The sequence below is a fragment of the Vanessa tameamea genome, chromosome 31, assembly GCF_037043105.1.
Source record: "Vanessa tameamea isolate UH-Manoa-2023 chromosome 31, ilVanTame1 primary haplotype, whole genome shotgun sequence".
NCBI lineage: Eukaryota > Metazoa > Arthropoda > Insecta > Lepidoptera > Nymphalidae > Vanessa > Vanessa tameamea.
This window is the reverse complement of record NC_087339.1, coordinates 3021278-3047275: the sequence shown is the minus strand read 5'-3', so window position 1 is coordinate 3047275 and position 25998 is coordinate 3021278. Positions and strand designations below refer to the sequence as shown.

At 36.0% G+C, this 25998-nt stretch overlaps 2 protein-coding genes across 2 annotated transcripts; one reads left to right on the top strand and one right to left on the bottom strand.

The window, feature by feature from the left end:
- Nucleotides 1–2499: 2499 nt before the first annotated feature.
- Nucleotides 2500–23819, top strand: LOC113391398 (gelsolin-like). The gene is made up of 17 exons (XM_064220053.1): nucleotides 2500–2734; nucleotides 4925–5040; nucleotides 6402–6579; nucleotides 7365–7456; nucleotides 8639–8752; nucleotides 9968–10099; nucleotides 10896–11013; nucleotides 11410–11530; nucleotides 13103–13238; nucleotides 14639–14777; nucleotides 15913–16007; nucleotides 17408–17533; nucleotides 19090–19210; nucleotides 19770–19918; nucleotides 20619–20729; nucleotides 21721–21846; nucleotides 23676–23819. Exons 1-17 carry the CDS (start codon nucleotides 2500–2502, stop codon nucleotides 23727–23729), a joined length of 2163 nt encoding a protein of 720 aa, XP_064076123.1. The 3' UTR covers nucleotides 23730–23819.
- A 122-nt stretch (nucleotides 23820–23941) lies between these two features.
- Nucleotides 23942–25872, bottom strand: LOC113391397 (MIP18 family protein galla-2). Its single transcript, XM_026627357.2, has 2 exons — nucleotides 25509–25872; nucleotides 23942–24835 (listed from the first exon to the last, which is right to left on the bottom strand). Exons 1-2 carry the CDS (start codon nucleotides 25783–25785, stop codon nucleotides 24645–24647), a joined length of 468 nt encoding a protein of 155 aa, XP_026483142.1. The 5' UTR covers nucleotides 25786–25872; the 3' UTR covers nucleotides 23942–24644.
- Nucleotides 25873–25998: the final 126 nt, after the last annotated feature.

Sequence of the window (25998 nt, the reverse complement as noted above, 5' to 3'; positions counted from 1 at the left end):
AATTTGAAATTTTGAGGAACGCAGCTAAAGCCGTAAGTCCTGCACTTCGATTCACAGGACCTTTTACGCCTGACAACGGACGACGCACAAAATGTAAGCGAATCAGCGACCGACAGCTCGAAGATTATAAAAAGAACTTTTAAAACTGATTTAATAAACAAAAATTTAATCACAATTACAATCGCGCTATCAATATGCGATCGGTGTTCATCAAAGAGATACGTTTATTAATCTTTTATATAAAAACAGATAAATATTTATCGAACTGTGATTCATATTACAAATCCATGCGAACTGATTTTTATTTTTAAGACATATATTTCATTTTATGGCATATGTTAGCTGACGCATATGGACCACCTGATGGTAAGTGGTCACCGCTCATAGACAATGGTGATGTAAGAAATATTAACCATTCCTTACATCGCCAATGCACCACCAAAGTTGGGAAGATGTTACGTCCCTTGTGCCTGTAGTTACTGGCTCACTTACCGTTCAAACCGGAACACAACAATACTGAGTACTACTGTTTGGCGGTACGATATCTGATGAGTGAGTGGTACCTACCCAGACGGGCTTGCACAAAGCACTACCACCCAGTTTATTAATTAATGAGATTAAATTAAAAGTTAAGTTTTCATCAGACTGCCATTAAAAACCGACAAGGAACTCAATAGTAACTCTTATTGCTCAATGAAACTAAATATATACTAATGTTATAAATCAAATCAAAATATACTTTATTCAAGTAGGCTTTTACGATGACTTTTGATTTTACAAACTATTTAAAGTAAAGCTACCACCGGTTCGGAATGTAGATTCTACCGAGAAGAACCGACAAGAAATTCAGTAGTTACTCTTTTTCGACATCTAAAAATACAGTCATGTTAGTTAAATACAATTATATATGTATGTTATGTCTGCCTGGAAGTCAACGAGCATTAGCTCCACGCTTTTTTATCAAGTATATAATCTTGTATGGAATAATATGCCGTCTTTACAAATGTATTTTTTACAAATTATTTGAATTTATGAAAAGGCAAAGTTAAAAATATCTGAATGTCAGAGTTTTATTATTATTTTATTAGGGGTGGAGTTTCTTAAAGTTCGTTCGTAGAGGATGTCTGCCCCCTATCAGGGATCTGCGAAATTTCAAGTTTGTTGGTGTTGTAGTGTCTGAGATTTCGTGATTAATCAATGAGCGGTATTTCGCTTGTATATATGTATGTATATATAAATAAATATATATAAGGGTACTTCGAATAATGAATATTCTCTACGGACAAAGTCTCTAGACATTTGGTATTATAACATTCGTATTTTAATATTACAGAAATTCGAACCGGTAACGATCGAAGAAGAGCAATATGGCAAATTTTACAATGGAGACTCTTACATCGTGTTAAAGGTATAATCATCGCCTTATTCCAATTTCATTTGGAGTCGGCGCAGCATGTCTTGCTCTACCATACGTCTCACAAGTAACATTCTTTGTAATAATAATAATCAGCCTGTAAATTTCCCACTGCTGGGCTAAGGCCTCCTCTCCCGTTGAGGAGAAGGTATGGAGCATATTCCACCACGCTGCTCCAATGCGGGTTGGTGGAATACACATGTGGCAGAATTTCGTTGAAATTAGACACATGCAGGTTTCCTCACGATGTTTTCCTTCACCGCCGAGCACGAGATGAATTATAAGCACAAATTAAGCACATGAAAATTCAGTGGTGCCTGCCTGGGCTTGAACCCGAAATCATCGGTTAAGATGCACGCGTTCTAACCACTGGGCCATCTCGGCTCATTCTTTGTAAACATATCGTCTTTCACACAATCCATCCATCGTTTCTTTGGTCGTCCCCTACCTCTATATCCATCCACGTCCAAGCTCCAGATCTTCCTCATAACATGGTCCGCATTCCTCCGCATAAAATGCCCATATCATGATAGCTGGTTTCCACATAGCTTCTCGGTTACCGGTGCCACTTACAGACTTCCTCTTATGTACCCATAAAGGTATAACCTAATATTTATGTATTGACATCCATATCGATACGTCATGGAGCTCCGGAATCGTAACAGAAACTGATAAAAAAAAAAAAAAAAAAGGCATTCTTCACTACGTTTTCCAAGAGCTCATCGACTCAAACGGTCCTAATTCTTTCAAGATACATTACCATTCCATTGCTACTTTAGTGTCCCACTTTTGCTCTGTCAACGACTCCAATTCTTCAATCGATGAGTAACATTTTCATTGTTATGATTCATATATACTCCGAGCAAAGCTCGCTCCATAGTTCCTTTACTCTGTAGATTAGTCGAGTGAATTACTATACATATGACATCAGGACAATCGTCTCATACTGTCCTATATTTAACGGATGGTTTTTGTAAATCAGTAACCAATCTAAGTAAAGTAACTTGTCGTTAAAATGTCTTGTATGAGTTTCATTTCATGTACGTTTTATAACGAAACTAATGAAACGATTTTTATTGGGACGAATGTACTGTTTCTTTAATTTCCTTATCTTTCAATCTCAACAGACATCAGGTGCTGATAACTCAACCCTCTCCCACGATGTACACTTCTGGCTCGGCAATCAGACGACACAAGACAAGAAGGGGGCAGCCGCTATCTTGACGGTAACCCTCGATGACCAACTCGGAGGCAAAGCTGTTCACCATAGAGAAGTACAAGGACATGAGACTAGTAAATTTTTGGGATATTTTCGACCTGGTGAGTAATTTTACTTTAATTGACCTTGAATTTAAAAAAATCTATATATAAACATATAAAAGGTGATTTCTTCTAATCCTTTGGACATAAGATTTGACGCAGCAGTGGTTTGGAATTATTCAAAATTAAACAGCATCGAAATATTTTTTTTATGTTACCGGTCAAATGGGCAATCTGATGGTAAGTGGTCATTGCCCATAAGCTTTATGAGAACTATCCAAGTCATCCCTTAGGCCACAATATATTCTCCTAAGTTATTAAAAGAAATGATATTTTATGTAGTTGTAAATAAATTTCAGAACTGACCATTGATCTTGGCATCCATTTAGATTTCACTTTTGTCGTTGAAGTCAACAACCAAAGCCTATATTATATATTGAACTTGGCTCTCATTTCACATTTATGTTTTGACGGGATACATAACTTTCATTATATTAATTATTAGTAAATACTTATTTATAAAAACAATAATACCAAAATGGTTTTTGTTAAAATATTGTATTTTCGTTCGTTTACGGGGTATAATTGTCTTTTTTGTGTTCCATACTTGCCAACATTGCAGTATTAAACTGGTTACATATATTTTGATTGAGAAATAAACATCCTGCATCATCGTACAGCAGTCTAAAATAAGATATGATTTCTTTAAGTTGGTCCTTTTTATTTTTAGCGGTTAATTTGAGGAGTCGATTAGATAAATTACAACTGTCTTGACTTGTTACTATACCTATTCTTAAACGATTCAACATCTCGCCCCACCCACCTGCTCTAGCGTCGCATCGCGCGCCGTGTACCGAAATGCCTATTATTTAATTATTTATGATAATAATTATCTTACTTTGATGATGAGAGCCGAGATGGCCCAGTGGTTTGAACGCGTGCATCTTAACCGATGATTTCGGGTTCAAACCCAGGCAGGCACCACTGAATTTTCATGTGCTTAATTTGTGTTTATAATTCATCTCGTGCTCGGCGGTGAAGGAAAACATCGTGAGGAAACCTGCATGTGTCTAATTTCAACGAAATTCTGCCACATGTGTATTCCACCAACCCGCATTGGAGCAGCGTGGTGGAATATGCTCCATACCTTCTCCTCAAACGGGAGAGGAGGCAGCCCAGCAGTGGGAAATTTACAGGCTGATTATGTTATGTTTATGTTATGTATGATGTGCGCTAAATATTGAAGCAATAATTAATACTAAATCCCAGTTAATAACGTAGTAAATACGGAAGTCGATTATATCCTTAATTATAAGTACGATATCGAAAATATTTAGATAAAAAAAAATTAAAGGTGGTATTCAAGTATATTCACGTGAATACCTTAAAGTGCACATAAAGACTTGCTGTCATAAGTTTTGATTGCTGTTCCTTACATATTTTTTTTTATACAGTTATCACAGAAACTAAGTTTATAAATGTTCCTAATAGAATCAATTAAGTGAAAAGAAAAAAGAAATGATAAAAATTTACCAGTTTCAGATTTTATTATTTTGTATTCATCTGATTACCTGTCTGCATGCCAAGTTTGAACTTTCTAGGTCACCTGGAACTGAGTTCGAGTTTTGATCTATAGGTCAGTCAGTGATAAAAATGACGATTTTTGGACGTTAATATCTATAAATAATCGTTTGAGATGTGTTCATGAAATTTGAAGCACATCTGTATCTCGCCAGTCTCAATATATGAGGCAAATTTGACACGTTTTTGTGAAATAGTTTTTGAGTTATGCGGGGTCAAAAGTGGCTCCAAATGGTTCGTGTAATATTCGGCACACACGGTGCTGCTCGCCAGTTCTTTTACTTGAACTTGGCTTGACACGCTACCGCGTTTCTAGATACGTTGAAACTAAAACTTACGATCGTATGCGTCCGTTCATTCATCCGTCATCAAGTAAAGACCTTGTAACAACAAGAATAAAGTCGTAAGTTTTTATTTTCGCCCAATTTTACTAAAATATAAACTTTTAATTCAATTAAAAGATTATGTGTTCCAAAATTAATCACAAACTGTATTTGGTGACTGAGATTGCTCAGATGCAAAGATGAAAATTAAAAAACTCTTTCCTGAAAAATCACAAATGTTGACATACGACTTAAAGTGCGGGAGGTATCGATATGTATACCGCCTTTAAATTCATTCTCCTCCAACTGGAATTTGAATTGATGAATAGTTTAATCATTTTTCCAGCTATAAGGTATTTGGTAGGAGGGAACGAATCAGGATTCAATGAAGTGGAAACTAATGCTGGAGTAGAGAAGAGACTTCTTAAGTTATCCGGATGTGACAACATGAGGATTGAAGAGGTATTTGACCATCATTATAAAAAAGTATTGTGAAGTATTATGACTTGGTGGTAGGGCTTTGTGCAAGCCCGTCTGGGTACGTACCAGCCACTTATCAGATATTCTACCGCCAAACAACATAACAGTACAGTACAGTGAGCCAGTGTTACTACAGGTACAAGGGACATAACATCTTAGTTCTCAGGGTTGGTGGCGCATTGGTGATGTAAGGAATGCTTAATATTTCTTACAGCGCCATTGTCTATGGGCGGTGGTGACCACTTACCATCAGGTAGCCTATTTGCTCGTCCACCGGTATTATAAAAAAAAGTACAAAGTGATTTTAATGCCCTAAATTTTGTACAAAAATGTCGGTAAAAGTAATGGAAAAAACATCTGACCTGAAAAAGTAGGTTTTCCAGATATACCCATGACACATTCTATGTCAATTAACACAATTATATATCCTATGTAAGAGTACTTTAAGGTCAAAATAGGATAAAGTACATAACATTAAAAGATATTTATTTTGAAATACAGCGACAAAAATATAACAGAAAAAAAAAAAAAAAAAAAACAAATCCATATCCAGTTCTCAATGAGATCAATCTTCGATCTGTCTTTGGCTGAATCGTCCGTTGAAACGAATAACTTTGCTATGCATCAGACAATTTCTGGAAGAACCTTCTGTCCCTATTCACCCCTTAAGGTAATCTTCTATCACAACCTCATGGACCACGTACGGAAGCTCTGGTTCACGCTCTTGATGGTCTTGTTTGATTTAAAATTGCAAAAAACAAAACACCTGATAACAATTGTTAATTGTTAATATACTTTAATGTACACCAAAAACAAAAATAAAGAAATCCAAAGATTCATCATCTCTTCTAGACAACCCATACTGTTGTTGAGAGAGATTTTTAAAACCATCTGGGTAGGTGGTGCTGTCATAAATATTTACACACTAATACTTATACTTAATAATACTTAAAAATACTTAGATAATAAATTGTTATATATAACGAAATTAATTTATGTCGTCTAAATTCTTACTTAGGTAATAGTTTTTTTTTAGAATTTTTAAAACTTGAAATGGATTTTGCTTTTTTATAATAAATGGTTGCCGCGGTCCATAGACATTCGTACTATAAGAAATATTATTCATGAACTAAGATGTTACGTCCCTTGTTCCTGTGATTACACTGGCAGCGTGCGACGAGTGGAATTCAATGACTGTATATAACATTAGCATAAGTTTGCTCTGGACTTGCATAGTGGAATAATCCTCGTCATACATTCCTGTACCTGTTACTAAACTTCAAAAAAATACGAAAATCGATTGTCATAAATCACTTTTCATAAAAACTAATAAAACATTCCAGGTGCCCCCAGAAGCTTCGTCGCTGACAAGAGACCACTGTTTCATCCTAGAAGTAGACCACGACATCTTCGTGCTGGTTCCAGAAGGAGCTAAGGCGACACAAAAGAGAAAAATCATCAGCGTTGCCAACAAATTGCGTGATGATTACCACAACGGAAGGGCTACAATTGAAATTATTGGTAATGTTTTTCACTAACACCTTTATTAAATCCATACAACCCTATATTTCTTAAAGGCATCTAACCTGCAAGCCTTCCAGTATTGCAGGTGGTCATGGGCAGGGGTAACCATTTTCCATCAAGTTTCGGTACACCCGACAGAAGTGATAACTTAAACTGTCCGAAATACGGCTGTGGTTCGAGTGAGAGAGAAGGAGCCTATCGCTGCCGTATGCGTAACAGAAAGGGAAGCCAGACAGACTGACGCCGTAACGCGTTACGTAACGCAGCGGTTTACCCTCCCTTAAGAAGTTATCAATTCAAAAATAATACTCATATTGTCATTATTCATACACCATTGACAATTACAATAACTATAAACTTTATTCGTTTAGACTATACAAAGCCTACCGGATCGATATTCATGAACTTTTTTGTGAATATAAACTGAATATAAATTCCGCCACGATTTTAGTCAATAACCCTCACTACGGCAGCAGTGGAATAAGCTCTACCTCCTCCTTAAAAAGAGAAGGTCTTAAGCGGGCCAGCATTGTCACATTTATAGGCTGTTAATTTACTAAACGCATTTCAGCGAATGTTTTACATTTCAAGTTTTATAGTACAGTTTTACAAATTATAAACAATTAAATCGCTTATTTATGACTGCCTAGTACAAATATTGGCAACATTTAAAAACAATTCCTCCAGACTAAAGTACGGCACTACATATTCGAACATTTGGGCACATAACACCGAAAAAAATTACGACACTAATTTAATTTATTAAACTCCAAAAATTTCAGATGAATTCTCGCCCAACGATGACTACGGTCTGTTCTTCGAAGCTCTTGGCTCCGGTTCCAAGGATGAGCTAATCGATGACGAGGACATACAGGTACAAATCTTTATATTTGTTGAAATATAGTTTTATTAGTTATATTAACACTTTTTTGGGATTGATTTTCATTTCAAATAGGCGCATTGGCAAATGCATCATTCGAGGGTAAGTGGTCACGAGCTCCCATAGACGTTGGTACTGTACCACCAAACTTGAGAAATAATATATTATAAGCAAAATGTATTAATTGCCAATTTAACTACAGATTTAAATAGTAATTTGTTTATTGATTGTAAAAATCTACAATTGTAGGTCATATTCTGAGAGAAGAAATCACTCAACAGATAATACGAGTGAGAAATGTCAGAATTTGATGTGACATCGACAATCAAATAGTACTTCATAAATAGGGTGGTAGGGCTTTGTGCAAGTCTCTCTGGGTAGGTACCACCGCGGTAGAATATCTGATGAGTACATCAGATATTCTACCGCCAGAGAGGCCGGCAACGCATCTGCTAACCATCTGGTGTTGCAGTTACTTTCCATCAAGTGAACCTTCTGCGCCGAGGTGGCCCAGTGGTTAGAACGAGTGCATCTTAACCGATGATTTCGGATTCAAACCCACTGAATTTTCAAGTGCTTAATTTGTGTTTATAATTCATCTAGCTCGGCGGTAAAGGAAAACATCGTGAGGAAACCTGCATGTGTCTAATTTCAACGAAATTCTGCCACATGTGTATTCCACCAACCCGCATTGGAGCAGCGTGGTGGAATATGCTCCAAACCTTCTCCTCAAAGGGAGAGGAGGCCTTAGCCCAGCAGTGGGAAATTCACAGGCTGTTAATGTAAAAAAAATGTAATGTAACCTCCTGCTCGTTTGCCACCTATGCCTTAAAAAAGAAACAGCATTAATTAGTATTATTGTATTCCGGTTTGAAGGGTGAGTGACCCAGTGTAACTACAGGCACAAGGGACATAAGATATTAGCTCCCCAGATTGGTGGCGCATAGGTATGATGTAAGGAATGGTTATTATATTATACAGTGTCAATATCTATGGGTGGTGGTGACCGCTTACCATAACGTGGCCCATTTGTCCGTCCGCCAACTTAATAAGACTAAGGAAAGCCCAGGAATATTTTGGAAACCTTAGTGCAGGAATCTGACTTTGTGTCGAGTGTAAACGTTATCATCTTTGAAGCCTCTGGTGTTAAATGAGATTTTATTTCAATTTTCGCAGACATTTACACGCACGAGTGCATCAACCGTCTACTTCTACAAAGTGGTTGTGGGTGATGAACTCGAACTTGAAGAATTAAATAAGCCATTCAAACAGAAACAACTTAGCTCTGAGGTAAAAACAAAAATTTTATTACCATTTTTTATATAAGGGACCGAAATTAATCTTGTGGTCTTTTATTTTTAAATACACCTGATCTTTTACTGCTTTACCCCCTTGTATTAATGATATTTCGTGATTTCTGTCAACCTCCCCCCCCCCCTTTCAAACCTCACGTGATTAATGGATGCCCCTTAATGATGATGAATTTTGATCAAATTCTTAAGGGTAAATAGCGAATTGTTCAGGAGATAGAATATTGCTCAACTTTGTGGGGGAAGCATGTACACTTCGTATTTTCTCCCTCTTTTAATACGATGGAAGGCAAATTAGACACGGCGAGAAAGAGACAGGAACAACACCTTCAAGTGCTTTTCGATACAAGGGAGTGCATCTTCCAACACCCAGACTCCGAACTACTACTGTAAATTTCTCGATAAACAAAACTTATACGAAAAAAATATACTTTTATTAAAGATAAAACTTCAAAATCCAACTCGACCATAAAGAAACCACCATTGTACCATTTCTGATTTACTTGTATTTTCAACGCATTTTAATAGTAAACTTAACTTGGTGTCTTTATGCAAACCCATGGATAGGTACCAACCTTGTACCATACATTCCACCACCAAGCAATAATAATAATAATAAATATTTATTCATTAAAAAAAGAAATTGAACAGAGCAGTTTAGTTTTATGATTGGTTTGTACAAATTAATCTTATTTCAATCAATTGGTTGTAGTCCACTCCTCGTCCTGTTCCCTTCTTTGAGTGTTTCTTTATCATTGTGAGCAACATGTGAACACGTTATTAAGATTTACAACAATTATACAATATTATATGCCATAGTTATTTTTCATGTGTGTGTGCGTGCGTATGTGAGTGGGAGTTTGTGTGGGTGTTTTTATTCCTTTAATAATACTACACACACATGGAACACAATAGTACAAAGTATTGTTGTGTTCCGGTTTGAAAGGTGAGTAATTCGACTACAGACACAGGGGACTTAGTTCCCAGGTTTGAAGGCAGATTGATGTAAGGAATGGTTAATATTACTTACAATACCAATGTCTAAGGACGATGGTGACCACTAACGACCCAGTGGCCTGTTTGTACGTCTGCTTACATATTCCATAAGAAAAAGCCTTAACTCCTCGTCACAGAAGATATGTCAGTTTTCTAAATATCACTTGTTATGTGTGAAATGTATTATTTTCACTTTCAGGATGTGTTCATTTTGGACACCCCGTGCTCAGGAATTTACATATGGCTCGGAAATGACGTCGATGAAGATATCAAGAAGAATTACAACGATATCGTGCAGAAGTTTTTAGAAGATAAAGAATACCCTTCTTGGGTAAGTATATTCAAAAACAAATATCACTATAAGTTCATAAAATTTCTTAGTAAGCCGATTCAGAGTCGTCGCACACGAATCACCGGCTACAAGCACAAAACACCGCCACCGGTTTTTACCTGTAGTTTTCATACATTTTATATGGACTCGCCGCACACGGTTGACGCCTGTGGCCAATCGGCGAACTACAAATATAATCTATGAATATGCCGGTGGGGTCGTTTTTGGTTGTGGCCGGTGGCTCGTGTGAGGCGACCCTTAAAGAAAGACGTATTTACGTGTTCTGTTGGCCATCTCATATGGTATGTGGGACCAACTAGCCTCCCTAGGTCCAGCGATGGTCACAGCGTGGGGAAAAAAATGCAGGTGCGCATATCGCCTATTCTTTGGTGGAACGGTTCAGCGGAGGCACCGGTTCACGCTCCCACTCCGCGACCTCCTTTTACGACATAACATTTACGCTGAAGGCTACCATCTCTTACCAGTACATCTCGATATTAACTAGATATATATAACATGAATTTTCATTGAATTGATTAAAATCAACGTGTGTCCATACCATTAATGACCATCGCGAGTTCAAACCACAGATTTTTTCATGTGCTTAATTTGTATTTATAACTTATCTCGTACTCGGTACTGATGGGAAACATCGTGAGGAAACATGCATGTGTCCACCAACTCAGATTGGAACAGCGTATTGGAATAACTTCCAAAATTCCTTAAATACAGAACCAGCCTTAAATTATTCTTTGTCATTTACCATATTTATATGAAATTTCTTTGACAATTTTAGATGCACGTGACGAGATTGGTAGAAGGGGCTGAGAGTAGTGCTTTTAAGCAATATTTCCACAATTGGGATTCAGTAATGCCTTCCAGCAGTTCTGTCAGATCCATCGCTTCTGACATTGGTACGTTTTAACTTTACAAAATATACTACAGTATGTATTTATTTAAAACGTTCACAGTATTTCAGTCTCTCTATCTTTAAAAAAAAGTAGCGATCTCCCGATAGAATTAAGGTATTACAAATATTCCTATTTACCCCTAATTTCAAGCTTATCACTTGTGTTTGGAGTCGGGACGACAATAGCCCAAGGAGTCAGAGTCGATCCTGCGACTTTTTTCATGGCTTGGCGGCCCGTAAACTATTACGCTATGGACGCTTCAACGATATACTAATAGAAATTAAAATAGTTACTGTACTAGTAACGACCGCGAGGAATGATAGAAAGCTTGCATTTCCCCGTTGAATTGCCAAAACCGATCGTCTGCGCGAAAAAATTGATTGAATTAATTTACTGCAGAAAGTGGATACTTCTCCGGTGACGCCGACGATTCGAATGCAGTTGCCAAATTTATTGGCAAAAGTGCAGCCGCCAGAAGTTACATGCCAGACCAGGGCGCTGGATCTCTTACCATTTTCAGGTAAGTTTAGACTTTAACTATTATATTCATATATGCAAGTAATTTCAGCTCGATATAGATCTGTACTAAGATTATAAATGAAAAAATGTCTGTCTATCTTTCTCTTTGTTGCTCTTTCATGTTCAAACCACAGAACTGATTTGGTTTATATTTGGTATGAAGCTAGTGTAACTCAAAGGACAAAGGCTTCTTGTTCGTTCCTGATATATTTTGGTGCAAGGTCCGGGGAGTACGGTGGATATCGCAGACATTCCAATTGTAGCTCATCTAATTTAATGGTTGCTTGTAGTGCAGCGTGTGGTCTTACGTTGTCGTGAAGGAGCAGTAGCCTAGAGCGCTTGACCAATCTCGGTTGATTAGCAGCTAGTTCTTCCTTCATAGTTTGCAGTTACTGACAATAGATCTCTGCCGTAATCGTTTGACCAGATTTTAAAAAGCTGTAGTGAACGACACCGGTGCCTGTCTACCAAACACTAACAATTAACTTTTTCTGAGTTAATTAGTTGAGTCGTTTAGGGCAGGATTTGGCTGGGTCTCCAGGGTTGAGCCATTGTGACGAGCCCTTCCGATTATCGTACAGTATCCACTTTTTATCACAATATATAAAAATCCTTTCATTATTGTGACAGTTGAACAAAGTAACACAGCAGTCGACGCATGTATGCCAGTTCGATTCACTCAATTCATTAGGTACCCATCGTTCAAGTTTTTTTTTACTTTCCCGATTTGCTTCAAGTGGATTAATACAGTTTTATCACTTACCCCGAAGCCTGCAAGTATCTTTGAAGTGCTTCGTGATGGATCCGCTTCCACAATAGCCTTTCTTAATTTCACTTTGGTGGCCGTCCACGGGGTTGGTTCTAAGGTCGAATTTTTCAGAAAACCAATAACGTGCCGCTTTTGCGACACCAGCGCCGTACACATCATTAATCCTTCGAGCTGTTTCTGCAGCACTTTTGCCACGGTAGGACTCGTACTCGTAAATATACCGACATTTCATGTTTTCCATTGTGCGGTAATAAGCGACGTCAAAGAAAAAAATTATAAGAAAAAAAACAAATGAATTACTGTTTTCAAAACTCAAATGTACCAGCTAAAGGAAATTATAAATTTGAATTTGGAATTCTCAACCGAAGAGGAGATATTTCAGATCAAAGTGGTCAGTACGACAAAACGCTAATTTCATATTTAAGGACCTAATAATAGAAAGAGGCAAAGAGAAAGTTCGCCTAGGGGATAATTTATCCTTACGAGACTCACTAGGTGGCAGTACTCAGTATTGTTGGGTTCCGGTTTGAAGGGCGAGTGAGCCAGTGTAACTACAGGCACAAGGGACATAACATCTTATTTCCCAAGGTCGGTGTCGCATTGGTGATGTAGAGAATGGTTAATATTTCTTACAGCGCCTTTATCTATGGGCGGTGGTGACCACTTACCATCAGGTGGCCCATTTGCTCGTCCGCCTACCGATAACATAAAAAGAGACGATTTCTCACAGTTGACAGTCACTCAACTGTAAGCCGCGTAAAACAAATGCCTTCCAAAAAAACTTATAATAAACATTGTTACCAGAGCCGCAGAGGAAGCAGAAGATATAACGGAGAGTCAAGCAGACGCACCAAAACTGTACCAAAGCGAGGTGTATGCTGTGAGATATGATTACAAGGACGAAAACGATGAAAACGCCACTGTTGTGTATCTGTGGATCGTAAGTTGAATAAAACCCTTCTAAATCTAAAAGTACTCTATAATGGTTACTTGTTAGGCTTTGCGCGAGCCCATCTGGGTATACTCTATTCCAACCATAAGAGGAAAAAAGACAAATAAACAACATTCGACAGCAAATTGACGCGATATCATTGGTCGAGAGCTTGATTGATCTATGATATTCACTATGGATTTACAAAAAATTACGTTTTGAACGTCTATGAAACTGTTATCGGAATTTCGGAAGTAGAATTCAAGTGGAAATAAGTAGTTAAGTGTAACAGTGTCGTATTATAAATAAAGATATATTAATCATAAACTCTTAGCAGTGCACAATATAGCCGAGTTATTAGCGAATCGCATGAAATACGTTAATCAAAGGTTTGTTTATCTTTTTTCCTACTTTAGGTTAGGCCACTTATCGCATATTCTAACAGCACTAATTAGTATTTATGTGTAACTACAAGCATTTATGGATTTAACATCTTAGTTTCCAAGGTTGATACCGCATTGGTATTTTGGAAATGGAAATGGTTAATAATTCTTATGGCGCCAATGTTTGTCCAAAGAAATCGCCAAAATTCTATCAATGAAAAAGAAATATACAGTAGAACGCCGATTTTCCGATTTAATTGGGATCGGGGTCGATTCGGATAATCGGACATACACTGGTAATAAAGAAAAACGAACTTTCACATATAGAATAAACTTTATTAAGTTAAAAAAAACACAGTTCTACAACCATAACAGTTGAAATATATCTGGACTCCAGCGAATTCCAACATGTTACAACAAACAAAACGAAAATGCTTGATTTTTTGTATTTTTTTTATATTACGCTTAGCACCGATTCGGATAATCGGCGTACAACTGTATTATAAGTTAAAAGGACTTTTGCTATTGAATCACGTATTAAATATACGTTTCTTTCTACCAATAACAAAGATCCCATATGATTCCGTAAGAGGGACGCGAGAGCGACGTATACGCTCACTCACTCTTGCAGTATATATACGAAATGAAGAATATATTTTAACTTACTCTAAGCGCGTCTTTGGACATCGACGGTCGTATGTAATCATATGTAAATCCTACATTTATCTAAATTAATAATTTCGTGCAGATCTGCGATAGACCCGATCGAAACCTATCCAGAATTAAAGATCCTTAAAAAATAATTATATTTTAGTTGACAACATATATCCGCAAAATTCGTATAATCGAGATAGTTTCGATACTAAATCCGATACGATAATCATTGACATGACAGTTCAACGGGCGGCCATGTTTAACGTTAACAAATAAAAATTTCGTGCGGTTGTTAGTATATTTATATCTGTTTAGTCTTATTTATTTAATCGAGCGATGCCGGGTTTTAATTTAGTATCAAACATTCCTCAGGGCAAAGACGCTGACGACGACGCTAAGTTAGGTGGTGTCAAAGCCGTTTCTGCAATCGAAGAAGAATTAGAGGGGAATGTTACCGTGGTGAAGATACCACAAGGAAAAGAAATAAGACACTTCCTGAACATATTCAAAGGTATACCCTTTAATCTAACATTTACAGCCTGTCAATCTCCCACTGCTTGGCTAAGGCCTCCTCTCCCTTTGAGAAGGTTAGGAGCATATTTCACCGAGCTACTCCAATGCGAGTTGGTGGATACACATGTGGCTGAGTTTTGTTGAAATTAGACCCATGCAGGTATCCTCACGATTTCCGCCGAGCACGAGATGAATTATAAACACAAATTAGGCAAATGAAAATTCAGTGGTGCTTTTCGCTGCAGCAAAATTGCCCTGTATGACTATCTCGTTGGGATCGTGTATAGATAAGGAAACAGATCCCGAGATTCTGTGTTCAAACTCCAGATCGGTCCGATTAAAATTTATTAGAGTTTATCTGTAAAAAAAAACCTAACCTGAACTCTTTCCGGTGTTGAATTTCCCGTCCCATTGGATTATAATTAGAGAGTGGAGTGTCAAGTTTACTTTTTGTTTTTATTTCATTGTTTACTTCTTTTTAATCTGTAATTGTTCATGTTCTTTCATATTGTTTATCAAACTTTTGTTTTTATCATAAAGATATATTTACGTAGGAGTGTTGTGTTTTGTTTTTTTTTTTTGTTATTCTGCACTGAATACTGACTGTACAAGAATTTATTTCCAACTTTAACTTGATAATATTTTGTGAGGATGCCGATGGTGTTTCGAAAATCTATGAATAAAAATAAATAATATAGAGCGCACCAGTATTTGCGCACAAACTTGGGCACTAAATATTCCTCCGTATTTGCCAAGTCACCCCTATCATTGCTGAAATCGATCAAGAAGAAGCCATTACTTGAATTACAAACAAATACGTATCGTTTAGGTTTAAAGATTATTTATTCTCATAAAGACAATTACATCACTTACATGAGAACAAAATTTAAAAAATTAAAACATATTACAGATATTCATTGTCGTACTTACATTTTCCACTGTAGAAAACAACATACGAATCATGAAATCATCAAACACAACTACGGTTCTACATACTTAGACAGATATTTTTGTAACAATGTATTGGGACAGTCGCTTTTTGAATACTTTTGAATTTTACTTCCTTTGAAAACGAAATTGTTTAGATTTTAATGTATTCTTTTGTTAATATTTTTAATGTAAATTATTTACAGGGCAACTCATGATACTTTGCGGTGACAAGGATAACGAATACAAGACAGAAAATTTCAAAAAAACATTTGACGACGACAGCGTTCGACTTTTCAGAGTAAGTACCGTATCTCTAATGTACATACGATTGCCCGTGTGACCGAGCCGAAGAGCCGAGATGGCACAGTGGTTAAGTAAAAAACGTTTATTTTAATATTACAAACAGACACTCCAATTTTATTATATGCATAGATAACTCCGTAATGACCCTTTAAAATCAAAGACCGGTCTCTCGTTAAAGGAAAGATTTATTTATTTATTTATTTAATCGATACACCACAGTATTTGAAATATAGCACTTAAAACAAGAATACAATAAAATGACAGATACAATTTCAAACACTTAATAGGTATATACAGCATTAATAGTTACGTTAGCCTCCAATAACAATTTTTTTAACAATACTCTATTTAATAAATACTACAGACTGCAATATAGACGCTTATTAATTATTTAACATTTAAACAATTAGCAGAAAAATTAAATGAATTAAAAAAAAAAATAACTAACAATAATTACAACAATGATACTTAAAACTTGTTTCAACGAGCTGCTTAGAGCCAGTTTTTAGAAGATCTATTGACTCTATTGGAGGCTGTGGCAAAACAATACTCTACTATGCCGTAGAATCACTCTACCCTTGTATAATATAGAAGATCCGTCACGACTTCGTACGGGTGAAATTCATAAAAATTTACCCCAGTAAGCGCGTCTGGATAAGTACCACCCACTTCAGATTATCTACCGCTAAACAGCAGTACTTAGTATTGTTATGTTCCGAAGTGAGAGTTAGCCAATGTAACTACAGGCACAAGGGACATAACAATCTTGGCTCACAAGGTCAGCAATTGCTAATAATGTCTGATGTTCCGACTCCGCAAAGTCAATAAATCCTCCTTGGGGCAAGGTATTTGTTTCTATAATAAAATTCCGCAGACATTTTTAACTTTGCCGTGTCATAATTTCAAATCATTTGTAAAAAATACATTGGTAAAGAAGGCATATTATTCGATACAAGATTATATTGATGATAAAAAAGCGTGGAGTTAACGCTTGTTGACTTCCAGGCAGGAGACATAACATACTTTTATAATTGTATTTAACTAACACGACTGTATTTTTAGATGTCGAAAAAGAGTAACTACTGAGTTTCTAGCGGGTTCATCTCGGTAGAATCTGCATTCCGAACCGGTGGTAGCTTTACTTCAAATAGTTTGTTAAATGACGATTCAAAAGTGCTTGTAAAAGACTACTTAAATAAAGTATTTTTTGTTTTTTTTATGTCAATGGACGTCGATGACCATTTACCATCAGGTGGCCCACTTGCCCGGTCACCTACATATAATCCAAAAAAGCCCCCTTCCGTCTACGTCGCGAAAGGAGTAAATTTTCCTTAACATCAATGGGTTCTTCAACTACCTTTGTGAATATGATTCAATTTTTTTTTTCTATATCAGGTTGAGGGCACGAAGTTAGGAGGCGACATGCGAGCGACCCAAGTTGAAGAAACCTCAAGTTCCCTCGAAGATGACGACGTATTCATATTGGAGACTGCTGAGCAAGTTTACTTAAGGATTGGGAAGGTGAGACCACTCTTATAGGAGGAACGTATCTTCTATTTCAGTATAGACATAATAATAAATACACTTAAATAATATAAACATGTCGGAGATGTCAACAATACGGGAGTTGATTTGATGAGCGGCCAGCGCTATCAATATTACGTAACGCTTCGACGGAGTCTGGATGAGTCGGTGCGAGTCGGCGACACGACACTTCAGTGCTAGCCACCGTTCACACATCTCTTCAAGTTAGCTTGATCTTTTTAACAGACGGGCTAGTGATGAGAAACAGAAAACATAACATATATAACAGTCGATGGAACGATGGAATGCGTAATTCAAATTAGAATTCAATTTTTCTTATTTTTCTAAAAAGAGTTATACCAGCTAAAGAACCCCCGTTTGTAGCAATAACTTAACAATGATCTTTAATAAGGATTTTTGTAATCGATATTTGTAGCAGTTACTGCCTGTTATTCGCGTCACTACCGTCCGACCGACGTAACATTGTACAAGCGTCTATTATTTTCAGTTCAATTTTACTTTGAAGCAATATATAACAGAAAAAGTCTTAAAATTTTCGGACAACGCTCGAATCTTTAGGAACTTTTGTATTATATGTATCTTTTTAAATATTTTTACAAATTTTAAAATCATTATCAGTCATTGCTAAGTTACGTCGATCAGAAAAAATTACATCTGTCAAAATGATCAAGCTATCTTGTACAGGGTAAAGGATCTGTCTTTATTATTTTTTTTTAAAAGTATATCGTTTAAGTGATTACGGAACTGTTATTATTTACCCGTATCCACATTTCGCCCACTCTAATCTCTAAAATGTCTGATGGTGAGGACTCAGGACAAAGACTCCATGCTGTCAAACATATGTTATATAGATAAATTATATTCATAAATCTATACTAATATTATATATGCTAAAGTTACTCTGTTACGCTTTCATGCGTCAACCAACTGAATTTGATAACAAAGGCCGCTTTATTCATAACAAAAATATTCCAAAGTCCCCCCAAATAAATTTTCTCTGTAAGCGATCTTGTTATATTAAGCAAATAAATACCTTAGACTATATATTTATTGTTAAGATTACGTCTAGTCGACAGCGATATGGCCGAGCCGAGATGGCCCAGTGGTCAGAACGCGTGCATCTTAAACGATGATTTCGAGTTCAAACCCAGGCGAGCACCACTGAATTTTCATGTGCTTAATTTGTGTTTATAATTCATCTCGTGCTCGGCGGTGAAGGAAAACATCGTGAGGAAATCTGCATGTGTCTAATTTCAACGAAATCCTGCCACATATCCATGTACATTCCACCAACCCGCATTGGAGCAGCGTGGTGGAATAAAGAGGAGGCCTTAGCCCAGCACTGGGAAATTTACAGGCTGCTAATGTATGTACGTATGTACGTAATGAGCGTTTTATGATTGGAGGTTTTATATTTTTTCTAATAAATACTTACTTCGCAGTCGTACGTGCCTTTGATAAAACATTTCTTAATTTAGATTTACGATGTTAGTATCGAATCACAAACTCAATTAATCGGGATTAATTTTCAGGAGTCAAACGATAAGGAACAAGAAGCTGCAAAGGGTTTCGTGTCTCTACTAATTGGGGACGAGAAAAAGGTCACTGAAGTGCAAGAGGGAGAGGAACCTGAGGAGTTCTGGGAGTTATTAGGCAAGTTAATCATTACCTTCCCAAAATGTATGTTTCAGCGCGTAACCTTCATTGGCAAATTAAATCAAATCAAATCAAAATATACTTTATTCAAGTAGGCTTTTACAAGCACTTTTGAATCGTCATTTAACAAACTATTTAAAGTAAAGCTAACACCGTTTCGGAATGTAGATTCTACCGAGAAGAACCGGCAAGAAACTCAGTAATTACTCTTTTTCAATATTTAAAAATACAGTCATGTTAGTTAAATACAATTATATATGTATGTCATGTCTCCTGCCTGGAAGTCAACGAGCGTTAACTCCACGCTTTTATATCATCAATATAATCTTGTATCGAATAATATGCCTTCTTTACCGATGTATTTTTTACAATTGACTTGAATCTATGAAACGGCAAAGTTAAAAATGTCTGCCCAAAATATTTCTTACATATCGCCTTCGTATCTCAACAAGCAAAAGCGCTATCGCTTTGGGAGATGGTTTCGTTTAATGGATTTTTATTATAGCTCATTTAGGCTATTGAAAATCGCTGATTCAAATTGACCCATTTTTTCTAGGTGGTGCCCCTGATGAAAAAGAAGATCCCTCTCGCTGGAAGCTAAACGTCAACCGGCGTGTCACCACACCGCCCACACTCACCGCCGTCACCGTCACCGCCTCTAAAAAGATCAAGTTCGAGGAGCTACCGCCTGATTTCAGCCAGACGGTAAGTAAAGCCTAAAGTTTGTCCTTTAGAAATTTGACTTAGTTTTATAATTTTTAAAGTCAACTTTAACAAAATAACTATATTCTTTACGAGTGCCATTCTCAGGGCCGGATTTAGGGGAGGGCAACCAGGGCAACTGCCCTGGTTAATTTCTATTTTCAACCCATTCCTCATCCCCTTCATCTTCCCTGATTCTTTTAGCTCGTCTTTATTCGCCGCGTTCAATAATCGGTGACGGTACTATTATTTCTTCCTCGCATACTTCTCGTCTTGTGGCGCGTCTATCAGTCTATCCTTTAAATGAAAGTCCGTTTAATCAATGCGTTCAACGGCGCCTCAATAATTGTCATTATCAGTCTGTTTAAATATTATAATTATTATAATCAAAATCGGTTACTTTTTGACATTACATGATCGTGTAATGCAATTTTTCAATTTGTTCTTAAGAATCATAGTTCACATTGAAATCAAAAATCAAAATCAAAATATACTCTATTCAAGTAGGTTTTTTCAAATATTTGAATCGTCATCTTACAGAACTGTTAATAGTGTAAATCTACCAAGGGTTCGGAATGTAGGTACCACCGAGAAGAACCGGCAAGAATAACCTACTCTTTACCAACAGTTGAAATAAAATTGTTGAAGTTTTTGTTGCATATCTTAGGATAATATTTTAACCAAATAACCTATTTCCTTTCAGGACCTTTCCGATGATGGTGCTTATGTCCTTGACAATGGCGAGGAGCTTTATTTGTGGCTGGGCACGAACATCCCTGACCGTGTCAAGGCAGCCAGACTTGACATCATAACTGTAAGTATCGTAAAGTTATGCAAACGTCAAATTTAAATATAGGAAAAACTTGGTGTTAAGATTTGGTGCAAGCATGTCAATATACCAAATTCAAATATGTTTATTCAACAAATCTAATCATATCAAATTCCTTTATTCAATATAGAAGCATTACACTTACTTATTGATTGTCAAATTAAACACTACCACCGGTTCGGAAAAGGAAACACCCCGACCTGAGAAGAACCGGCGAAAGAAACTCAGCGGGTCTTTTTTTTGTCAGTTTTATTATTTAGATATATTCAATATGATTAGAAATAGCCAGGACACGATCGTTTCATTCCCAAGCTGTGCTATCAATCATAAACTCACTAATTGTATAGTAACCTTTCGCACACCAGCGTTCTTTAACATTTTTTTTTTTGTAATATGACCACAGAGGCATTTTGAACGCTTTCTGGGATCCTGTTGTAGAACCGTATACATTGCCCCACAACAGAGTTACTGACTCTATGCAGTCGAGTAACAGGAGAAACAAATTTGTTTGTGTTTGTTCCTTGTACCAACTTGTATTACATTTTCTTATTCATTGTCAAAATTCCACCATCGATTTGGAAAGAAACCCCTACCCTGAGAAGAACAGGTAAAAGAAACTCAGCGGGATATTTTCTTCAGATATTCGTGACTACAATATTTTTTTTTTTCGAAACTGGCTGGAGACTATCGTTTTATTCCCAAAGCTTATAAATTATCGTTTATTTTATAGGAATATTTAGCACAAAACGTTCTTTAACGGTTTTTTACAGACTTTTTACACATGCAGGTTTCCTCACGGTGTTCCTTCACCGAGTACGAGATGAATTATAAACACAAGTTAAGCACATGAATATTCAGCGGTGCTTGCTTGGTTTGAACCCGCAATCATCGGTTAAGATGCACGCTTTTTTACCACTTGACCATCTCTGCTCTTAATAATAAATAATAGTGTAAAAATTATAAAACTATTTCACAGAAATACATAGAAGACGACGGTTTAGAGCGCACCGTTGATTCCGCCATTGTTGTCACTTTGAAACAAGGGAAGGAGCCCTCGACGTTCAAGAAAATGTTCCCGAGCTGGGAGGACGATCTGTGGAAGGTAATTGTAATTGTACAGAATTTAATGACCTTTAAATACTTTTAATGTGTTAATTTTTACTTCGACATTAAGGATACACAATAAATAATTATTAATTTATTTCAATTGTGATATTAATATAATTTATGGTTATTTAATTGTAAAAAAACAAAATTTCGTATAGAAGATTTTAATCTATACATTACGGAGTTATCTATGCATATAATAAAATTGGACTGTCTGTTTGTAATATTAAAATAACCGCTTTTTACTAAATGCATATTTATGTATACGCGGTACATATACCAAAATAACATTGTTTACAATTTTTGTCTGTCTGTTTGTTCCGGCTAATCTCTGGAACGGCTGAACCGATTTCGATGGGACTTTCGATAGCTGATGTAATGAGTAACTTAGGCTACAACAATAACTTTTTTTGTTAAATTGAAACGCGCACAAAGTCGCGGGCGCAGCTAGTATTCTTAATAAAAATACGTCGCATTAGTAATAACTAATAACATAAAGAAACATTGTGGTGCTTATGTGATTATTGTCTAGATAAACTGTCAAAACTCGAACGCGTCAAAAAACAACAACAGAGTTTTTCTTTAAGTATACCCACACTATACCCTGTACAAGATAGCTTGATCTTTTTGACAGATGTAAATTTTTCTGATCGACGTAGCTTTGCAATGACGAACATATTATTTTCTTAATTTAATGATTTTAAAAATTGTAAAAATATTTTACAAAATACATACTACAAAATAATAATACAAAAGTTCCTAAACATTCGAGCGTTGTCCGAAAATTTTAAGACTTTTTCTTTTATATATTGCTTCAAAGTAAAATTGAGCTGAAAATAATAGACGCTTGTACGATGTTACATCGGTCGGACGGTAGGGACGCAAATAACAGGCAGTAACTGCTACAAATATCGATGACAAAAATCCTAATTAAAGATCATTGTTAAGTTATTGTTACGAACGGGGGTCCTTTTGGTTGGGGTCTCTTTGGCTGGTATAATACTTAGAAAAATAAGTTAAAAAAAATTGAATACTAATTTGAATTATGCATTCCATCGTTCCATCGACTGTTATATATATTATATTTTCTGTTTCTCATCACTAGCCCGTCTGTCAAAAAGATCAAGCTGACTTGAACAGGGCATAGTAAAGTATGACGTTCGGCGAGTGTCAAGTGTAACTGTCGCACACAAAAATAATAAAGTTGGCTCGTTTTAGTTCGAAGTAGGAATTAAAATAAACAATCTTTATTGTGCACTACTAAGAGTTTATTAAATCCACTACAGAAGTTCTTGTGTTTTTACTAAATTTGCGCTTATATAGTTCATTCCAACGGCAGGTCGAGTAAAGATAAACAAACCTTGGATTTACATATTTCATGCGTATTGCTAGTACCTCTGCTGTATTGTACACTAAAAACAGTTCTTGATTAATATATATTTATTTATAATACAACAATATTACATTTAATCACTAATATTCACTATAATTTCACTTAAAAAATTCCGATAACAGTTTCGTCGACATAAAAATCCATAGTAAATATCGTGGACCAATCAAGCTCTCGACCAATGATGTCGCGTCAATTTGCTGTCAAATGTTGTTTATTTGGCTTTTCTCCTCTTACGATAGAATACAAGTACAGATATATAAATAATTTCTTAATAATACTTCAATGTCTATCAGCAGTGTTGGCCCATTTACGAGACCGCTAGTTCCACGAGGATATGAATTTATCTCTATTCCATAAATACGTTTCGTATTTTATATTATATAAATCTTTACGTACATATTATATATATTTAAATCATTTTTTTTTTTCAGAACCAAACTTCTTACGATGACATCAAGAACGAAACGAAAGCTAACAATTCTTAATAAAAAAAAGCAACCTGTACCTTTCTCTCCTGACACGTAGCAACCATGCCAGACAAGGACAAAACATCTGTTATTTATATGTTTATTGAAATTGTATAATAAAAATGCATTTGCACCAATGATTGTCATATAAAAAATATTACACAGAGAATACCCCCCAAAGTATTTTAGTTATTTCTTAATTAATCTTTGAAAATAATTGACACATCTATAGTCTTTTCGAACCGAAGGAAATAAACAAACCTTAGATCTACATATATGTATGTATATCGACTAGGTGTCCGACACATTTTGTGTAAAATAATAAATAAAACACTTTCTAATCAACTTTATGCAGCGTCGTAACGATTCAACATGTGCACTAGTGTTGCATATCGATAGTCCACCATCGATAGACTATCGAGTCTATAGTATTGTCACGTGTCAATACTGTCGATTTTCTAGGTCAACTATCGATAGTTCTGTAACGCTGATGTGCACCGGTCGAGCGCTGACCAGAGAGTGCCCCTAGTTTGGAGGAGCGAAGGAGCTGGGGACGCCGAGGCACGTGATTGGTCCGTCAGTCTGTGCTTGTCGTCTATTGGACACTCACTTGTCACTCGGCTACTGTTATTCGGCCGAACTCACGATTCATGCCGACTATTATTAATAGTAACTAAACAAGACTAAGAACTCATATTATCGTAATAAAACTTTTTTTTTTTTAATTAAAATGGTGCAAAAGTATATCTACTGAGTTTCTTGCCGATAGTTCTCGGTATAATCTACTTTTCAAATCGGTGTTAGCTTTACATTTCTGCAAACTGTCTGCCTACTTGAATAAAGAATATTTTTATTTTTATTTATATACTTTACTTATATATCTGTGATACAAACTGTATCAAATTCTAATACTATTTACAGAATAATATATTATCAAGAACTCGAAATACATTGGTTTATAATCTGGACTAAGTTATTATTCTCCAAAGCAGCGGCAATCCTCTCCTTGTCTGCTAACTGCTTGTTCACAGCATGCTCCGACATATGAGTACCTTCGGAAATTTCCACTGTTACTTTGAATCGGCTCGGCAGGGCTCGTAATAACTGCACTCGGATTGACAGACCTGGAAATTGATAAATAAAATACAATTGCAGATTTATACAATTAAAATTTTATTTGATGATAGGACTTTATGTAAGTCCATCTATGTACACCTACATTATTATACCACCCACAACATTACAAACATTAACAGCCTGTAAATTTCCCACTGTAGGGCTAAGGCCTCCTCCCTTCGAGGAGAAGGTTCGGAGCATATTCCACCACGCTGCTCCAAAGCGGGTTGGTGCAATACACATGTGCCAGAATTGCATTGTTGTTAATGTTTTCCTTCACCACTGAGCATGAGATGAATTATAAACACATGAAAATTCAGTGGTGCCTGCCTGAGTTTGAACCCGAAATCATGGACATGCAATATAATAATTAACAGAACCAACTTTGAAGTAGTCACAAGATTTATAACACCTCACATCTCATCTCCGTAGAAGCAGCATTAACATTATATCCTCTCCGAAAATGGCTTTGTACCATCTGATAGCGAACTATAAACTTCTCTAATATAATATTTGTATGTAGATGGTAAGAAATAATGACTTCATTAACAAAAAAAGCTACAATATTCCTGCTTGCTGTATGGTGTAAATTATATTTATATTATAGTATTTTATTTATTAATTGCACCCGTGCGAAGCTGTGGCGGATCGCTAGTACAAATAAATATAAATATATGTTACCAATGAGAGTAGCCATGCTACAATGAGGTATCGTTGGTGTGAAGTAAATTCGAACTAAATTTTGTTTATTATCTATGAATACATTCTGTTGTTCCACCACACGTAGTTCTTCAAGAGTCAATGGGTGTTCGGGATCATTGATATTACGTATAAGGTCGAAAATTTCACGTTCATCAATATCATCCGAGACGTCTTCATCAAGTTCCGTTGACGTGATTTCCCTTTCTGAACCCTTCTCGTAAACGTTAGGGTTCACGTTATCGGCGGTTTTTGTCATTTTTATTTTATTAAAACAAGGTTATGTGGAAATATTAACAATCAATGCGATGTTTATAAAAATATAATGACGGAAAACGAATTCATATGTTTATTGTCATTGTATGATTGTCAGAATTAATTCTAACATAACATTCGTTCTAAAATTTATATAAATATCATTTAACACATTTTAAGGTTTTAAAATATAAATAATTACTGTAATAATACACGT